The sequence below is a fragment of the Rhopalosiphum padi genome, chromosome 2 (genome assembly GCF_020882245.1).
Source record: "Rhopalosiphum padi isolate XX-2018 chromosome 2, ASM2088224v1, whole genome shotgun sequence".
Classification (NCBI taxonomy): Eukaryota; Metazoa; Arthropoda; class Insecta; order Hemiptera; family Aphididae; genus Rhopalosiphum; species Rhopalosiphum padi.
Genome location: NC_083598.1, coordinates 7,083,250 through 7,102,455, shown reverse-complemented (window position 1 = coordinate 7,102,455; position 19,206 = coordinate 7,083,250). Strand labels below are relative to the sequence as shown.

Genomic DNA, 19,206 nt, shown 5'->3' with positions numbered 1-19,206 from the left:
TCGGTGCCTAGCCGTACGTAAGCCATTATATTCGTCAGTTGCCACCTGCTTTATCTGTTGTCCGTGTTTAAAGCTCATCAACCGTGTTCTACGACGGCGCTTTTGTGTTCGACGAGTGTGTGCGTATACATTCTTTTCGTTTCGCTTTTTTTTTTTTCGTTCGAAATGTATTTCGTTATTTGCTTAAAACTCCGGGTCATTGTTACACATTCTACAAGGTGATCCATTCAAACGTTCATACTCGTATAGAGTGTTTTAAGTTACAAGTCATAACTAATAAACTACTGCTTGTTCAAAACTGTATAAAATATTCTGTTTCGGGATAAGAAATTAAAAATGTTTGTTGACTTAAAAAAATAAATAAATAAAAACCATACAAATGAAAATTTAGTTTTGAAATTACATTAAATTGTAAGTAAGATTAAACATTTTAATAAAATCCAAACTTTTTTAACTTATGATTGAAAACATTTCATGCAATCTTCTATAAAATATGTTAAACCGCTCCGAAGTAAAATAAATGACCTTTCGGGTATCTTAGCTTGATATTATAATATCATTTACTATTTTCATCAATACCGTCGTCTCTCCGGTGAGTTAAGCAGATTATTCAATGTATCAGAAAATACGTCCATAGCTATCGGTTTAAAAGGGGTGGATAACTGAACGAACGTCGTTGAGAAAATAATTATGTAGATACGAAACGGGCAAATTATGATAGGACCGAGGACAAAAAAAAAACCTATAAAAAGTGCCACATAATATTAATTGAGTTTATATAAATAACGTGACAAAATATACATATTGTATACTCTCTGTTAGATGATAATGTAACCATAAACAATAAAACAAACCGTTATACATTATTTACAGATGTACCTTAATGTTACATACTAGCGAAAGGAATAACATTTTTAAATTAAAAAAATTTGGCCAACCTGGAATAATGTGTAAATTCAAGCTACGAAACAAGGTCGTCCAAACGCAAACAGTTTATTTTTTTTACATAATATTCTATAGGTATAAAACTCGGAGTGTTATAAACATGACATTATAGCGTTTTACGTTTACTACGTTCTATCGTGATAATAAATCGCTATATGTAAATATAATTATTATTTTACATACAAGAGGACGTTTACGGCTTTATTATTATTTTTTAACACAGAATTATATACCAGGTATATTACATTATATTATTATGTACATTTTATAAATCGCGATGTGTAATATATTATAAGATACCTAGCGTATTAATCAATGATTAAAAGAGACTAAGTTAAGAGATGCTGTTAACATTGGAATTTATTGATACATATCGAATTTATTGCACATTAAAAATGTAATAATTTGCAATATTTATCTTTTTTATTTATTTAATGCATATCGTTTGAGTGATAGGAAAAAACACGTAACGGAATTGATAGTTTATGGAGACAAATTTTGATTATAATAAATTTTAGTGAGCAACATATTTTTGCTGCAGATGAGATTTATTATTAATTTTGTTGTTGGCTGCAATACTAAGTATATATAATTTCTCTGAAACGTGTTTATAATAGTGTTTACTGCATCGTTATATTGAGCAATATCTAAATAATTTTGATATCTATTAACATTTTACAAAATTATTCATCATCATTATATGTTTGAAATGTTCTGTCTAAATTCCCCACTCTTCATATATTTTGCAATTGTTTTGTAAAGAAAATACGCTCGACGATTTTTCATCTAAATAGAAATTTCCTATGGTTATTGGATAAATCACTTCAAAGAAGTTATTTGTAAATTTGTAAAAAGTTTAACTTTAATTTTAAATATCTCATTGAGATTAAATTTTATAAAATTCTTGAAGTAAAGTTTTCAAATAAAATACGACGATGATTCGTAATATGATGTGTTTAAAATAAAATTGATATTTCAGCTATAGGCTTGTTAGTTTGAGACGGCCAATTTATTTACATAATTTGATTTACCTAAATATTTTGAAAGTTGATTCGCTTGTTCAAATAAGTAGTAATTGATAGTAAAAGTATATCTTGAACTATAACAGAGGGAAAGTCGAAAAAATTAATATTCACTGAATATAAGTTACAGTTTTGTTTTTATAGCATTACTTATATATTATTGTGTTAATGTGGTATTATACTATTATTAGAGGTATAAATAATGTGTAATGTATACCTAGTCTAATTCAATAAATATCCAAAACCCACACTATTTTCCATATTATTGATTGTGATACACATTAAACAAAAATAAAACTTATTTAAAACGTAGCTTTCCAAAGAATACAAATAAAAAATAAAAAAACGGCGACGTTGTAACATTTGGTGTAGTGTATGTTGAACAACTTTAAGAAAAAAAAAATGTCTTTAATAGCTTCGCTATAATGTATAGCAACACTCGTAACTCACAGAAATAAGAGTGTTCTCTTATATACGTAACATTAATATTTATATTGATATAACCATTCCCTAAATTGTTTATCTTTAAAAGTATTATAAGCATTGTAAGGTTTTTCTTTTTTTTTCAATATACATTATACAACAAAAACTTGGGTATACAAATTACGTGTATTGTATTCATTCGAAGTATATTTATCTTGAGACTTTGTCGGGTTAACCCTGCATTTCACAAATTGAATGTATTGAATTAATCAAAACATATATATATATATTTATTTTTTTCATCAGAGGTTTATTTTTATTAAAATATAATTTTTTTTAGATAATAAATAAATACTTAACAGCATCATTTTTTTTTTTGGAAAAAAATTCTAATACATCGGCAGACTGCGAATGGACCAGTAAAATAGTTGAGAAGTAGGTAAGTAAAGTCATCCTTGAAGAAATAAACGAGTTTTCTTTTTTATTATTGCAAATAGACATAAAATCCAAAACTTATGCCTGATGGAGGAGTGAGTTTTTAATGAGATTATTTTGTAAGCAACTTTTTTATAGTTTTCTTATTTTAATTTGAGTGAAGTCAGTTGTAATATTAGTTCAAAATGATGTGTGTTTTAGGATGGCATTAAAGCTTGACTAGTGTCACGTGGCACCTATTTTGATTGTTAATCGAACAAAAATGTCGTAAGAATACTTCTGGAATACCGAGAAATTGTCTAACGTCAGTAAATTTTATCTGAATTTATTCCGATCCGCAGCATTGAGTGATCATAACTTTATTATTGTTAAAAATATATCATAACATTTATGATATACCAGGAAAACAGATGTTTGCAGTTTATCTATATTTTCATTATTATAGCCAAGTAATAAAGCATTTGAATTGTTAACATACTTTTTCAACGTCGTAATATTTTATAAATTATTATTTAAAACACTATGTTTAAAACTTATTAAAATTTAAGTACGCAACTAATAAACAATTAATATAGTTAATTATGGGATAAAAATCAAAATGACCAGCCTAACCATTGTTTTCCATGTAACATAGTATTAAGTCTATACAATTGTAGAATATGATTATAAATTTATAACATAATACAGCATACAATAATATAACGATGAAGTCGTATTTTTCACTCTCTCTCTCTCTCTCTCTCTCTCTCTTTTATATTAAATCTAGTGAATTACGATAATCATTTAAAAATCTATTGTAAATTTAACATTTATTTTTCACAAAATAATCACTCCATTGTGCCAAACCTCTTAAAGGTTGACAATAGAGCTTTGAACAATATGAACTCTGTTTTATGTATAGAGTTGTAGTACCCCGGTAAATTGAATGTACACATATTCTAGCGAATCCTTTGGACGTCAAAAGTACCTAACATCAGTTGTTCCCAATGTCAAAAGGATAACAGCATTAAACGGATGATTACTGGGAGAGAGTTAAGCTCGTTTTTTATCTTTGCAGAAGGATTAAATAAAAAAAATTGAAACACATCATTACTCTGAGATAGCACTGTCAATTATTTTATTTTTTGTACAATTCTCTCTTTCTTTAGTTATTTTTAATTCGCGTAGTATTTTTTTTAACCAATTTCCGTTAACAAAAAAAAACTGACCATCTCTATGTTTAATCTAAATTAAAATGTTTGTTATATCTTATCTTGTCGTGCAAATCATTGTCAGCCAATTTAATTATAATTTATTTAACCTCTATATTTTAAATGTTTAAATAAACCTTACAAAAATTAAATTAATTTTCCATAAATCCTTAAATCTTTTTTTTTTTTTAATAATAAACGTTGGTTGGTTTGGTTAACATTGGCTGTGGTATTTTTACATAAATTATATTTTTACCTATAATTATCTCTATATATATCTGTTATATAATAATATTACACTTGTTTATGCGATTTCTTCATCTCTTCATTTGATACAGATATTAACGTAAGAATTATTTATATATATATAATATATTGGTACATTTTTACATTTCATAAAAATATAAAATTCAAATTTATAACATTTTTCACACAAACGTATTTCGAATTTGTACAAAATGATTGGTGCAAATGAAGAATTTCGTCTCTGCGTACATATGCGAGTATAATATGGTAAAAAATAAACTTTTAAGACATATGATATACATACGGCACTATATATACATATTTCATATCCATGTATATTGTATATATAATGTACCTTTGTCTGTATTGTTAATAATATAATGCGAAGAATACTTTATACTTTTTAAAGAATATTTTACAAAAATGTTTGTAGATTTTTGTTCGAGTGAATGTATAATTTAATTTCTTTTGGAGTTACGCTAACAATGTGTTCCTCGTCTTACGAAATTGGCAACAAGCACCGATCATTTAGAGTTTCCTCGGGTATCGTATTTCAAACATTCTTCTTGACATTGCATTTTGTTTGACACCAACAAACATGTTTGCTTTTGACAATTTAATCTCGACAAAAGAATATCCCAATAATATGAAACAGAAACACATACATACATAATATACTTGCTAAAAAGCGTGTACAAATTATACATTATTTTAAAATAAATTTACCATTAGGTATCATAGTATTAAACTTACTATGAAATAGTATTTAGTTTCATAATTGTATTAATCTATATATTTATAAAATGCACTTAAAATAATTATAATATACGAACGAAATAATGTTATTAAAACAGAATAAATTCTATCAAAGTTGCGTTTAATTTTTCATGGTAACATATATATTATTATATTATACATATTTTTACTAACCATACTATATATACTATAATATACACCCGAAAATTGTTTTCCTAGGATAAAACAAAGATAAACTTTAACTTTTTTCCAGGCGGGTATTAATGGTATTATTATCGTTTGTTAGTCTTAAAAATTTGATTAACCTCGAGTTTTATACACCAACATTTTCTATAATTGTATGCCTTTTTTCGTTATTTACGTTAGCGTCACCTACCTTTTTAAGACAGCGCACTGTTTGACGTTATGGGGAACCTGAACCTTTACTAAATTTGGTTAGTTAGATTTTTTTTAAAAGTTGAAAGGTTCAGATAAAAATAAATTGTATAGATTATTTATTTGATGCATTTCATTGAATAAACATACAAGTAAAAGTTCTATACTTTATTAATGGTTAATTTTTCACTAATATTTTATAATGTATATTATCGATCATTCAAATAACATACAGTATAGCATGACGATCACAAAATCCAATGTAATTAAATCACTTGGGAATATTATAAATTATAATAAATAATATATTATAATATTTATTTATAGGTATGTACTATGTATATTACAATAAGATCATAATATAATAGGTAAGATACACGTGATAGATACACGTGAACACCGCAATAATCGTCAATCGACTTTGAGCGTATCTTTTGTTTTTATTTTCATTGGAACATTTCTAACGTAACTCGGTAAGACTTAAGACGCAAAAACTTTAAAAAAAAAAAAAGGTATATATTATGTATAAACTAACATTATTCGGGAACGATATCCGTGTCAAAGTCGATGGCGGTGGCCTATGAATTATTTATTTTAACAGCGAAATAATGCACTTGTGTCATTATTGCTGTCGGGCGAGAGCTAGTTATAATATGTATTGTTGTGCACTGCGTAGTCTATAACATAATAATATCGTGTGGCGCGGCGGCGGTAGCGCGAAAAGCTCGTTTGGAAGTCGACCGCGCGACAAAAACTAATAACGTTACCATAACTTACCGGCTCTGCGAATAACCGACCAGCACACATTCGCATTCGTATTATTGTTATTATTTCCTTGGAATAAAATAAAAAAAAAAATAACGTACATAGACCTCCGATTAAACTACGATAGGTACAAATATATCACACGTGTGTGTGTGTGTGTGTGTGTGTGTGTGTGTGTTTGCATAGTAGAATTAATGTTCACGAACACATTCGCCAATGATGCAACTAATGAAACGGACTTGCGAAATTGTCATCCCGACGATTCGTTTCGGCAAATTTTCGGTTCTTTTAATCTTTTGTGATTTTCTTCGGTCGTCGCATTTATGTGTGTACACAAGCGTGCGTATTTTTTCTGAAAAAAAAACCAGCAATTATCGTAACAGTATTTTTTTATCGCAGTTTTAAATGTGCGAACGGAATGGCGAATAAGAACCTCAATAAGATAGTCAAGGCTGGTCGAGAAAATATTTACTTCTCCCGTTCGCTCTCGCACCTTAGTACACCCACACACATCCCCGACAGAGTATTTCTCCCGACTATAAGAGCATGGCGACCACTCGTGGTTTTAGGGGTGGATTTTTTTTTTTGTTGTGTACGTAGGTGGTTGGGTCTGGCCGTTTGTTGCTTGAAGTCAAAATAGTGCTTGTCGATTTTCACTATTCAATTATGTTATATTAAACGTCTATATGATTATTTTTGAATAAGTAATTTATATATATATATATATATATATAAATAATTATCAATAAGAAAATAAACTTTGATAACATAATGTTATAAGGGCGTAACGAATAAAAATCGAATAAATACGGAGGCGAATGACGTGTTCAAATGTATATATTTATTATTTGATGAACACATCTATGTACTGAATTTGTAGGTTGGCCGAAGAAGATTCCTAAAATTATTTTGTCTAAAATAAACATTTATTTTTTGCGATAAAATTATACGCCTGCTTATCGAAAGAACTATTATAGACGTACAACAACTATACTTGCAGGCATCAACCGATTTCAAACAAAATAAACTCATTTTAAAAATAAACGCGAGCGATCAAAAAATGCATTTCTTGGAAGATCAATATTTATTTTATATTTTAATAATTTCGTATTTTCGGCGCTGCGGAAGAACGACGTAAGGACACCTGGGGGCAATCAGCGTCCAATATGAATAGTTAGACACGCAGGAATCGAAACGACGATAATAATACGTGTCCGAATGTCACGATCGGGAAAATGTGTATCCACTTATTTATTCCTTTAATAATAAATATATTATTAACTTAATTCTAATTTTTGAATTTTTAATGTTTATAATTATAAGAACTAGATTTTAATACTATTTAAGGAGCGTTTTGTGACAATATTTTCTTCTAAATTGTCATCATAATATATTTTCCTATAAATTGTTAAGCGGATAATTTTTTTTCTTTAAATTATGATGCACGAGTATCTAAGTCTAAATCAAAATTATTATTTCTGGTATAAAAACATAAATTATTTAAAATATGGCCCTCGTGTTGCTACTTGGGTATACTTACAAATTCTAAAAATAAGAACTCGAATAAATTACTACTTATTCAAGGAAAACATGACACGGTGAGATCGCTTGATTAGGTTAAGTTAGGATAACGCGAGAAAATACGAAATGAATAAAAAAAAAAAAAATGGTTAAATCGACGACAACAGCAAAACAATGTGTGCACTATGAGAAAGATCGGATGCGATCGTAAACCACAAATATTATCGGAGGACACGATGATTTGAAAGCAAAAAACCAATTGTACATCGTTCACGGTAGTGGATCACATGTGAATTATTTAAGTTTTTTCGAACATATCGTTCATATTCGTAAGTACATATTACATGAAACGTTAACATATTTTCTGCTCTGCGTTACGGCATATACATATTATATTGGTATAGTCTGTTCGTCCATCAAACATCGTCGCCGGACCGTCACGCATTTACCCGTGCGATTACTGGTAACTCTGGCATATGTGTATCGTGTGTACGCATGCAATTCAATATAATTGTCGCAGGACGTACGGGAATCATTCCAGTTGTCTAGAAAATCGTATCTAAATAAAATTGTGTTTTGAATTTAAAATGTCAATCGCTGCAATGTTGGACATACATATTATTATTGTCGTTTAATAACACGTATTATTAGATACACCGGGACAAATTAAAAACCCTCAAAATATTTTTACTGCGTGGTTTGAATATAATATTATTGATTAAAAAAATAAAAATAAAAAAAATGACCAAGATAGTTTTAAATGAGAATGTATGTGTTTTCAAAAACCCAAAAAATACAAGTGAAAAATACTTACGGTAAAATCTAACCTAACCCTACAAAGTAATATATTAAAATATTGACTTATTCCTTATATGTAGGAGTTCGTAAACGTCCGTTATTCGTTCGGGGCTGTCAACGCTACACCATACATTATTATAATTTATAATGCGCGAGGGTTTACAACGCCGTAACGCTAAACTATATATTATATTATATGAACGGATATCGATGTAACATTGTGCCGCAGTGAATCGTTTATTATTTTATACTATTATTTCCTCGTACACTATAACTCTAATCCTACGTCGTTGCACGACCTAGTGGTGTGGCTAAAAAAAAATATAATATAAAAAAAATGAAAACTTGAAATATTAAAACACATGACCATCTATGAGTGGATTATTAAAACAGACTGATGCAATGATCATTTCGATATTATACATATGGATGAATCAATCACGACTGCAAGTATTTCTTAAGAAACTAAAAAAATACAAGTAGGTACCTTGCTTTATGCTTGAATGTGCACCTTTTCTTTAGAATACAAATCGGAATTAAGGTTGCCACTTTCAGAAATTTCCGGGAAGGGGAATATTCTCGTGGATTTAAAAAGGATCACAGTAACGTTATTCTTCTAGGAAATACAAATATCTAAAGCGCATATTTTCATAAGTAATTTTATTTTTATATAAAAAAAGGATGTTTTAGTTTTAAGTTAAATTATATTTTAAGATATTATATGTTATAATAGAACGATGATATCTGTGCCAAGATAAATATTATTCAGTAAGTCAAATAAATGTGAATCGTTCGTTCCAATACTATAATTTAACTATAATTATTTAATTAATTATTTAATTGAGTTATTTGTTACCAACTCACTGCTGTTTAACTACAGAATTATCTGTTTTTCTGTGGTACCTATGACTAATCGTGCTACTTAAACTATTGCAAAGTTAATTTATTCAAATTGTGGTAGAAATAAAAATAGTATATACAAATACGAATAGTAAGTAAATTGTTCAAAGAATAATCGATATTTGATAAAAACAATTTTATGGCTTAAAGAATCTGATTTATAGATAATTGGTGGGTCAACCTTGAATTCGTTTCGGATGTACCTATTCTGGAAGTTTCGTTATCGCTGTTTGTCGGTGAAAGATCAAGAAGATAGTGAAAATTCGTTTAAAATAATAAAACAATAAAGTTGAATGCCGATTTCCAAAACCCCTTCTACCCAACCAACACAACGGTAATCTTGGTTGTTAAATTTTTATTTTGCTTTATGATTCAATTTCGTCCTTTGGATAATATACACCCGCGTTTTCTTCAGCGGAGATTCCCGAACTGCACTCAAAATTACACGAAACTCGTTTGCGTCAAAACGCTCCTATAACAATGCATAATTGTAATAATATTCCTTTTGGCATTTCGCGTGTTCCCACGGGGCCGCTGACGACTACCTGAGTGTCCGCACAAACTTATTTCGTCGCCCCGAATTGTCGTAAATAATAATATTATTATCATCATCGTTATCACCATCCTCATCATCGTCATCATCGTCATCATCATCATCATCATCATCATCATCGTCACCGTCATCATAGCGAAAGGATATCATTGGATTTTATAAGCCCCGTCCTTTTGTACATCGGACAATTCCTCATTTCCTCGACAACTAACTTTCATAATTATTATAATCGTATTACGATTCAATACTATGTGCGTTGTTATAGTATGTATTACGCAATGTTTGTCGACGTCGTGTAGTGGAATGTTGTCTTTTTTCCTTTGAAAATAATACACTAGGCTACTGCTTTGCTAATACCTCACTGAAAGCGTATGCAAAAGTTGTTGAAAACTTGTGCGTACATGTACTTTGCCCGTTGGTACAATATTTCATGTTTTCAAACTGAAAATCGTTGACCTAGTCTACTAGGAGGCCAATTACGAAATAAAAATAATATTATTATTTTTGAGATTATAATAATAAAAAAAAAAAAAAAATTTAAAAAAATAATTAGACATTTTGTTTACAAAGTTTTCATAATATAAGTACAATAATTGTGTAAAACAATATTCTTCCTATGGTTTTATCCAAACAATATTTACTGACTGAACCTTTAACAATCCATTTCGATATAAAAAATAAATGGTTTGTACCTATAGTTTTATTCGTAAAATCTTACCTATATAATTTTGTGACAATTTATTTTCACTGTCTAAAAAATAAAAATAAAACAATAAATATAAATTTTAGTGGATAGTGTTGGTACACCGATTGAAGGTTTTTGCTCTTCGTTCTAGATAAATAAAACATGAATATAGTGTTATAAACTGTATATTAGATATTATTCTATGGTAACATGCAATTTAATATGAATAAAACATATTTGTAAAATATTTAATTTTTTTATTTATGAGGTGAAATATCTGTTCTTATTAATGATCTAAATCAACATTTTTTGAACCACATATAGTATATACTATATACTTTGCATATGAATCTATACAATTTGAAATTCTCAGTTACTATTTTTATTATTATAATTTTGTATTATACATGGGTTATGGTATCACTGACAAAAGCCATCAAAACAACTTTATAGGGGTGTCCGCTTGAGTGTTTTCCAGCTAACTTACTATACCGTAGGTATCTAACGTGTATTTCATTGAAGCTTTTTTTTTTCGTTTTTTTTGTTACAAGTCCACTAATATTGTATTACAAATTATAATCGAATTACGATCTTATCACGTTTTCTTCATTCGGGTCACGACGGTTGACAATCGATAACGTAATCTTCACCCCTCACAAAGACGTTCACGTGTTCATAAATCGTATTTGTCGAATTAAAAATTTCCCTGTGTACGCATAGGTCGCTCGTGCAGCTAATTATTCAGATAACAGTGATCTCTGGATTTAACGTTTCTGTAAAACGATTTTGAAATATATTATATTCGCAACTTACGTGAATGTAAAATTAACTCTAAAATATGAGATCTTTAAGATACGATTTTTCATTTAAAACACGATAATTTATAATCGATGGTCTATGTCTTGAAAATAAATTCATCCATGCGAAATAAATTTAAAAAAAAATTATAATACACTAAAAAACGAAATCAACTTATAATTGACATTCAAATACTATAGTTTTGTTTTAATTTTAACCGGTCATAAAGCAAAGAAATAATTATATCAGAATTCGTTTTTTTACCACGAAATTAAATAATTATATTATATTAATTATTTGTTTGAGCAACGAAACACGCAACTGATTAAAAAATAACTAACAAAATTATTTGACAACAAGAATATGTGACATACTATAATAATTATATAACCAAAAAATATTTAATAGAAAAACAATATTTTAGTTATAAAATTGATTTATACATTTTATTTATATAACTCTCATCATACGTCAAAACAAATTTAAAACAAAACAATTATTACATTAAATATTGGTATTCTTTTCAATGCTTGTAGGTCATAATAAACAATCAACTCTTTTCATCACTTTCATTATTGTATTTTTTAATTTGAAACTCATTAAATACAACTCAGCATAATATTTATGAGAAATAATAGCAAGTTGTATTTTTAACATCCGAGTATAATGCTCTGAGACAGTTAAAGAGTAAAAACAATTTAAATTATCATTATGACCACAACAATGTTGAATAAAAGAAATATATGTATATATATTTTTCATACTAATTGATAAAATTGTATTTTTTTCGCAGGAGGTTATTATACGATCGAGCAAAAAGGAAATAAACTTAGGATAATTGCGCTCAATTCAAATGCATTTTCGACTGTAGAAAGACAGCAAAACGTTGTCAACCCTATAGAACAGCTCGAATGGTTGGAAAAAATCTTATTGAAATCAGTCATGAACAAAGAAACGGTGAGTATTAATATTAGACACTAAACAAGTTAAAATTAAGAACGAAACGAAACAAGATTATTAAATTTAAATTTAAAATCGTTAAACTTAATAATATTACTATACAAAATACGCCTTCATTCTGTTAGTATAATGCCCACGATATGTCTTAACTATGTAAATAATATGATACGTAATGTATTAGTCATTAACTCAAATATTGTTACACAAATGTTTGAATTCGATAATTAACTGTTATTAAATAATAAAACTGAATTTTAATTTTAAATAAACATTTTATAATTATTATGCACAGTATATTTTACAAATAAACATGTACCTAAAATGTATATTTTAAACAAAAACGAAGTCATACCGATCTTTTTACATAATAAAAAAAACATCACATTGCTTGTTATACCTGTTAATACCCACACAATCAAGCTTGTGAGTGATTTTGTCGTTAAACTTTTATCGTCTCGATGCTTGTCTTTCAATAAAAATTGTAATCAATTTTTTGAGCGAACTTATTCATCGCTAATCTTAACCTTGAAGTTTTTACATTGCGTTTCAAAATTATTGCAGTTGTTGCGGTAAAAGTGCAACTATATAATATTACCTATAATTGAATTACACTTACCGCGGAACACGGCTATCGACTATAAAAAAAAAAAGTGAAAACTATAATACATGATTACACGATCGCCTTTCGCGTTTTACTCGATCGTGGATCCGAAATGCTATGAAGACCGCAAAAATGTACGATATTCCCATGTCTTGTGCCTATCCCTGCCTGTCGAAATGTTTGTGTTATTATCAACGGAGTGCATTATTCAAACACTTTCCAGGTGTATCTGGTGAGCCACATGTGCCCGGGAGCCAACGAAAGAGACCAGGACGAGGCACCTACGTTCAAAGACGACTACAGTGCGAGATATATGGAAATGATCCGGAGGTTTGCGAACATCATTGTCGGACAGTTTTGCGGTCATTTGCACTCCGACACGTTCCGAATCGTCTACGACCAGCACAGTGAGTTTAAATGTCTCATGTAATGTATAATGTTGTATCGTCTCGTTGTATGTAGTCTGCTACATTTCTCCCGCCAAAAATACTAAAAAGTTTGTTCAATTGTTTAAATCCCCTCACCTCGCTCTCTTCACTGCTGAAAGTGCCCAGAGACACTGAAATAATGATGACCTACCCTGAGGATAAGTAAAACTCGAACATATTAAACAAGATGATTATTAATCTAGCGATGCACATAGGTACTAATTGTATCGGTAAATGTTTTATGTTTTTTTTTTTTTAGAAACTAATCTCTAATAATGACGTACAGCAAATCATTTTTTACTTGTGTATAATTGTAATAATCTAAAAAACCATGTAAAAAAATGTATTTTCAATCGACTCATAAATCTGCCCGAAATAGTAATAAAAGTAATTATAAGTGATAAAAGATTCAAAATTAGAGTATTATATCATTATAGTAATCTACTTTCCCAGTTCGGGTCAACGCCCCGTTGAGTAGACAATATTTTAATTGAAATTTTATTATTAAATCACCGATATTTAATTATACGGTACGAAAAATAAACGTTCGGACCATATTGACCTAATCGCTCTGGTGTATTATTCATGGAATCCGCCCAATTCTCCATTTCTCCCCTAAACACATATTATATATAAAATACCTAATATATTTTTTTCGTCTTAAGTATCACGTATTCACGTCATTAAACTTGTTTTTTTTTTTTTTGAATCGGAAAAAAATACGGTGACTTATATTTCTGTGTTCTATCTAGTATATTCTAACTATATTAGTTTTCAAAATTACAATAAATTGATTTTACTAGTAATACTAAAAAATATTTTAAGAACAATCATAAAATACACTACCCTCGTGAAATGTTGAAAAAAATATAATCTTTTTTTGGTCCCTCGTCGCCTCTTCGAATTTTCTCAGAAGTGGTAATTTTAATTAATTATAACTTTAAGTATTTAAAGTTCATACGATCGGAGTAGCCCAACATTTTACAGGACGTCCCTTTGCCACTCCAATAAACTATAAACACTTAAAACTAATTAACTGCTATTAAGATATTGGATGTTTATGTATTGAAATTCTCAGTAAATATTCGACTTCCAAGTATGAAAATAAAATGATTTGTCATAATTCAAAAAAAAAAAAAAATAATAATAAAAGGAAAGGAAAAGTAAAAACAACTGAATAATAAAATTATAACGATAAAAAATAAACATAATAATTATTATTAGAAAAATTGTATTGTTATGACTTATGAGTTTCGAATATTTAAAAGAAATATTATGAAAAACTTTAATACTTTTTGGAATGACGAATGTTTAGCAGTTTACCAATAATTTTGATCTTTGGTTTGTAAACTGTTATTTTTACTGGTTCGCAGTAAAATTATAAACCAATATGATATTGTAATGCGATGACGCGTGTTTCACAACTATTCGAGGGCGGTAGCTATTTGTAAGTACATCATATAATATATATATACATATATATATATACGATATACCTAATTATTAATATCATGCATGGATCCTGCGGGCATAATACCGATTTGCTTTTAAGCGTAGGTATATGTTATTGATCAATGCAGATTTCGATTAGGGCGCTTTGGTTGTGAAATCGACATAATATAACCGTGCAACGCTGCCATACTATCCACCTACACCAGTCGAGAGATTCAACAAAACCCACTCTATAATATAATACTATTTTTGTAGAGGAGATGCGAATGAACCAATACCGTGCTTTGCACAATGACGAATGGATTTCTAGTAGGTGGGCGACGGGTTTAGGGGATTGGGTTTGAAAAAAAATACGCATTTTAATTGTATATTTATAATAATACAATCAAGTAAAATAAACAATAAATATACCATCTAAAAAAAAAAAAAAAATAACAAAAACAAAAATAGTGTTAAATATTAAAAATTATTGAATTCGATTGATGTTAGACATCTGTGGAAAGCAATCCGTATCAAAATAATATTATTATCGCCTCCTCTATATTGTTCAAACACTTCAAATGCACTACTGCATAGTCATACGCATCCTGTTGTGAGTACACGGGTCTGACAGTGTCAATATGACGCTGTGACATTATTTGCGATATGTTGCGTTGCGTTATGCTACAGCTACCCACTTGCATTAATAAAATAATAGCATCATCTATGTCTATTCGACTGGTGTTTGAGCACAATCACTAATAGCACAAATATAATTGCAGATCGTCAAATGTTCAACTGTAGATCCAACATTTAAGACTGATGAAGTGATGGTTTTAATTTCCTCACTGTTTTTTTTTTTCTATTGCTATAGTGGTCCATAGAGACTGGGAGAATAAAAACATAACTTGTATTTAATATTAATTTTGAAAAATTATCTACTGAAAAACGCATATCATAATAAGTTAGCTAAATAGATTTAGCTCGTCTTAACTGAATACCCAAAATCTAAAATAATTGTTTACATTATATTATGTCCTTTTAAAGTCAAACAAAAAATGACCATAAAAAGTGAAAAAGCAATACTTAAAAAAGTTCTACTTTTCAGTAAGTACTGTCATGTGTGTGTTAAATTTAAATTAAATGATATATTGTACACGTAAAACTATTTCGAGTGAAGACGGTCTGGGACTTTATCTACTAAGTATATTTCATGATATTGCTATATTGAAGTAATTTATTTTACTATTAATAACACAGAAGGTTGAATTATTTTTTATCAAAAATATTACATTTTAAAACACCATTGTATATATGAAATATAGTTATATACCTACGTAAAAATTGTATGTATCCACGAATAATGTTTTTCAACTATATAAGAAAATAGTAAATATCATTATTATTCATAGTTTATTCATAAATATTTAATTTCGTCCATTTAAAATGTAAATTTTTATAAAAGAAAAAATAATAAATAAATAGATTTTATGGTTTCAGTACAGACTATTTATGAAAAACTTAGTATTCAATTTTCAAGCGTTTGCTAAAAAAATTAAAAAACGTAAATTTAGTAAACTGTTGACTTCGTTGTTCTGTTAAATTTTATTGAAGTTTTAAATTCAAATTTTCATAAAAAAAAAAAATTCTAAATTTATGGCAATAAAACTAAAAAAAACGTAGGTAAGCGAGTAGGTACCACTCTACTATACATTAAGTGTTGAATGTGTCACTATTATATGTGTGTTAAATTTGAATTCGATGATATTCATTATATAAAAAATTATTCTGAGTGTGATCAATCTATTAGCCAATTTCACCAGGTGATAAGTTTTTTTTATATATAGCTATTAAAGAAATTTATTTTACTTTTGATAGGTTGATATAATTTTTTCTTACAACATGAATAAGTATTTAATCATATAATAATACACATGTATACTATATTATATCAACTTAAATAAAACAACATCTAATAACATCTTTCTGTAAATACCGTAAAAAATTAAAATTAGATTTAAAGTACCTATAAATAAATCAAAAATACTAATAATATAAAAACATAACATTTTAAGTTCTCACAAATAATGTAATTAAATTATAACAAAATAATAAACATCGTTTTTTTATCGAATTGTTTAAATAAGTCTAAATTGAAACTTAAAATGTACATAATACCTAATGAAAAGTAATTTTACATTTTTTTAGATTTTATAGTTTCATTTTGAATTACATATGAAAAATTATGTATTACATTTTTAATGCTTCAATACAAAACAAAATGTTTTTTTGAATTATAAACTATAAAATAGTTTGCAATTTTTTTGCAATTTTGAAGAATTTAGTCAAAATTCTAACTTCAAATGCAAATAAAAATAACTACTATCTACTAATTACTTATCTAGTATATATATATATATATATATACAAAAACAAAAAAATACTGTTGAAAAAATAATACATTAATTATTCCTCGAAAAATATAAAATAATTATTGATAGAATGCAATATAGTATGTGTTAAAAATATTTACAATACATGTACATAATACACAAATTGTGCTAAATATTTAATATACCTTTAGATTAAAAAATATATAAATTATGTAAAAGTACATCAAAGTTAAAAAATAAATCATATAACAACACAACTGTTGGACAAAATTATTACTTATCGCATTACAAATATTAAAGGGTAAAGTTCAAAATAAAAAGTTCTAACGCCTTTGAAATTTGGAAGTAGAAAAGAAAACTTTCAGGGATGACACAAAATTTAATTTAGTATATTAAAGGTGTGTATACTGTATACCTTCAATTTAATTATCAAAATATTTTTTGACTTGTTCAACGAGTGTATAACACGCACTTTACACATAGCGAAAAACTTTACATTATAATCTAACGAATAAAATTAGTAATTTTATGTGATATTTAAATTATGAACTGCATTAAAAGGACAACATTGTAAACTTAGATTTGTTTTACCTTTTTTAACTTGAGGCACACAATATATTCGTGATAATGTAATTATATTACGTAATTTGGTAAATGCTTCTTGAACTAAGATTATAATCGATTTATGTATATTACGTATTAAATTATTAATTTAATATACTTAGAAATTAATTTAAGTTTATCTAATTATCGAAAATAGCTTTTTGTTGAGAAATGTATAAAACAAGGTTCTGTTTATATTGAAATTCTGTAAAGTAATAAACAATAAAATTGTTTAAATTATTGTATTGATTAAATGTATCAACTGATATTATTGTTACATTGTAGTATTCAAAAGATTATACAATACAATTATGTTGTTATATATAGTTTTATATAAAAATGTCTAAAAAGTATGTATTTTTAAGAAATACCTACTTAAAAGTTCATAAAGCAAAAATCATAGAAATACTTTATTGAATTTAAAAATGCAAATTTATGTGACTTCATTTTTCAAATCAAAATAATTGTAGATATTAGTGGTACTGATTCGTATTTAATCATAAAATATTTGAATTACAATTTATTATAACAATATAGTGGGTTTTGTATTCGTTGTCTCAGTAATTAATTATACGTGATATTGTGATAATATTATAATCAATGATTTTTCTTTTTTTTAAACATTGTAGAACTTCTTCATTCTTATAACAATATTTGTCGTGTTAAATATAGATACTCCTGATTCTCTGTATAGTAAATTACTAAAGCGTTTTAAATTCTTAGAAGTAAGAATATCCTCTACCAGAATAATGGGATAACGTTTTTAACAAAATCTTTAAAAACTTGATTAGTATAAGTCATTTATATAAATTACTACAACAAAATTATAGTCGAATTCTCAAAAAATAAACTCTGTCTTCAACGACCCCAATTGCACATTATTGAAACTAGAGGTTATGTTATTATATTCTACTAATTTATATCACCCAACATAGATATTAAATAAATGGATAAGATATTATGGACCCAAATTTGTTGTTTTTATAATAATTTGAAACCCAGGCGATTTTTTCCTTTCTTAACTCACATTTCAAAAGAAAACACCGAAATCGATTTGATAAACTCTAGATAAAAATTACCATTGCAATCGCTAGTCAGCGGTTTTGATAATGAAATCGGTGGATATACTTAAATTTAAATACAGAGGTGAGACCATAAAAATGTTGACAAAAAATAAATGTGGCTTTTATTTTTTTAATTCAAAATTATATTTATATACAAAAAAAATATCCTATAAAAAAAATAATATGCTCAAACTGTTGTTGGAAACGTGATGTCACGTGACTATAATGACGTCACGGGATATTATTGTATAACTCATAGGTATTATATAAGAGGTGGAAGATAAAACTTTAAAACGTTCGTCATAGGGCTTAGT

The 19,206-nt window shown here is 27.6% G+C and overlaps 1 protein-coding gene across 1 annotated transcript in view; it reads left to right on the top strand.

Annotated features, from left to right (window-relative positions):
- Positions 1-19,206, top strand: part of LOC132919081 (acid sphingomyelinase-like phosphodiesterase 3a) — a 221,045-nt gene that overhangs the window by 189,114 nt on the left and 12,725 nt on the right. Inside the window, exons 8-9 of the mRNA XM_060980431.1 lie at positions 12,206-12,369; positions 13,197-13,380. Of these exons, the coding sequence (XP_060836414.1) occupies positions 12,206-12,369; positions 13,197-13,380 (348 nt within the window). The remainder of the gene's footprint in view (positions 1-12,205; positions 12,370-13,196; positions 13,381-19,206) is intronic.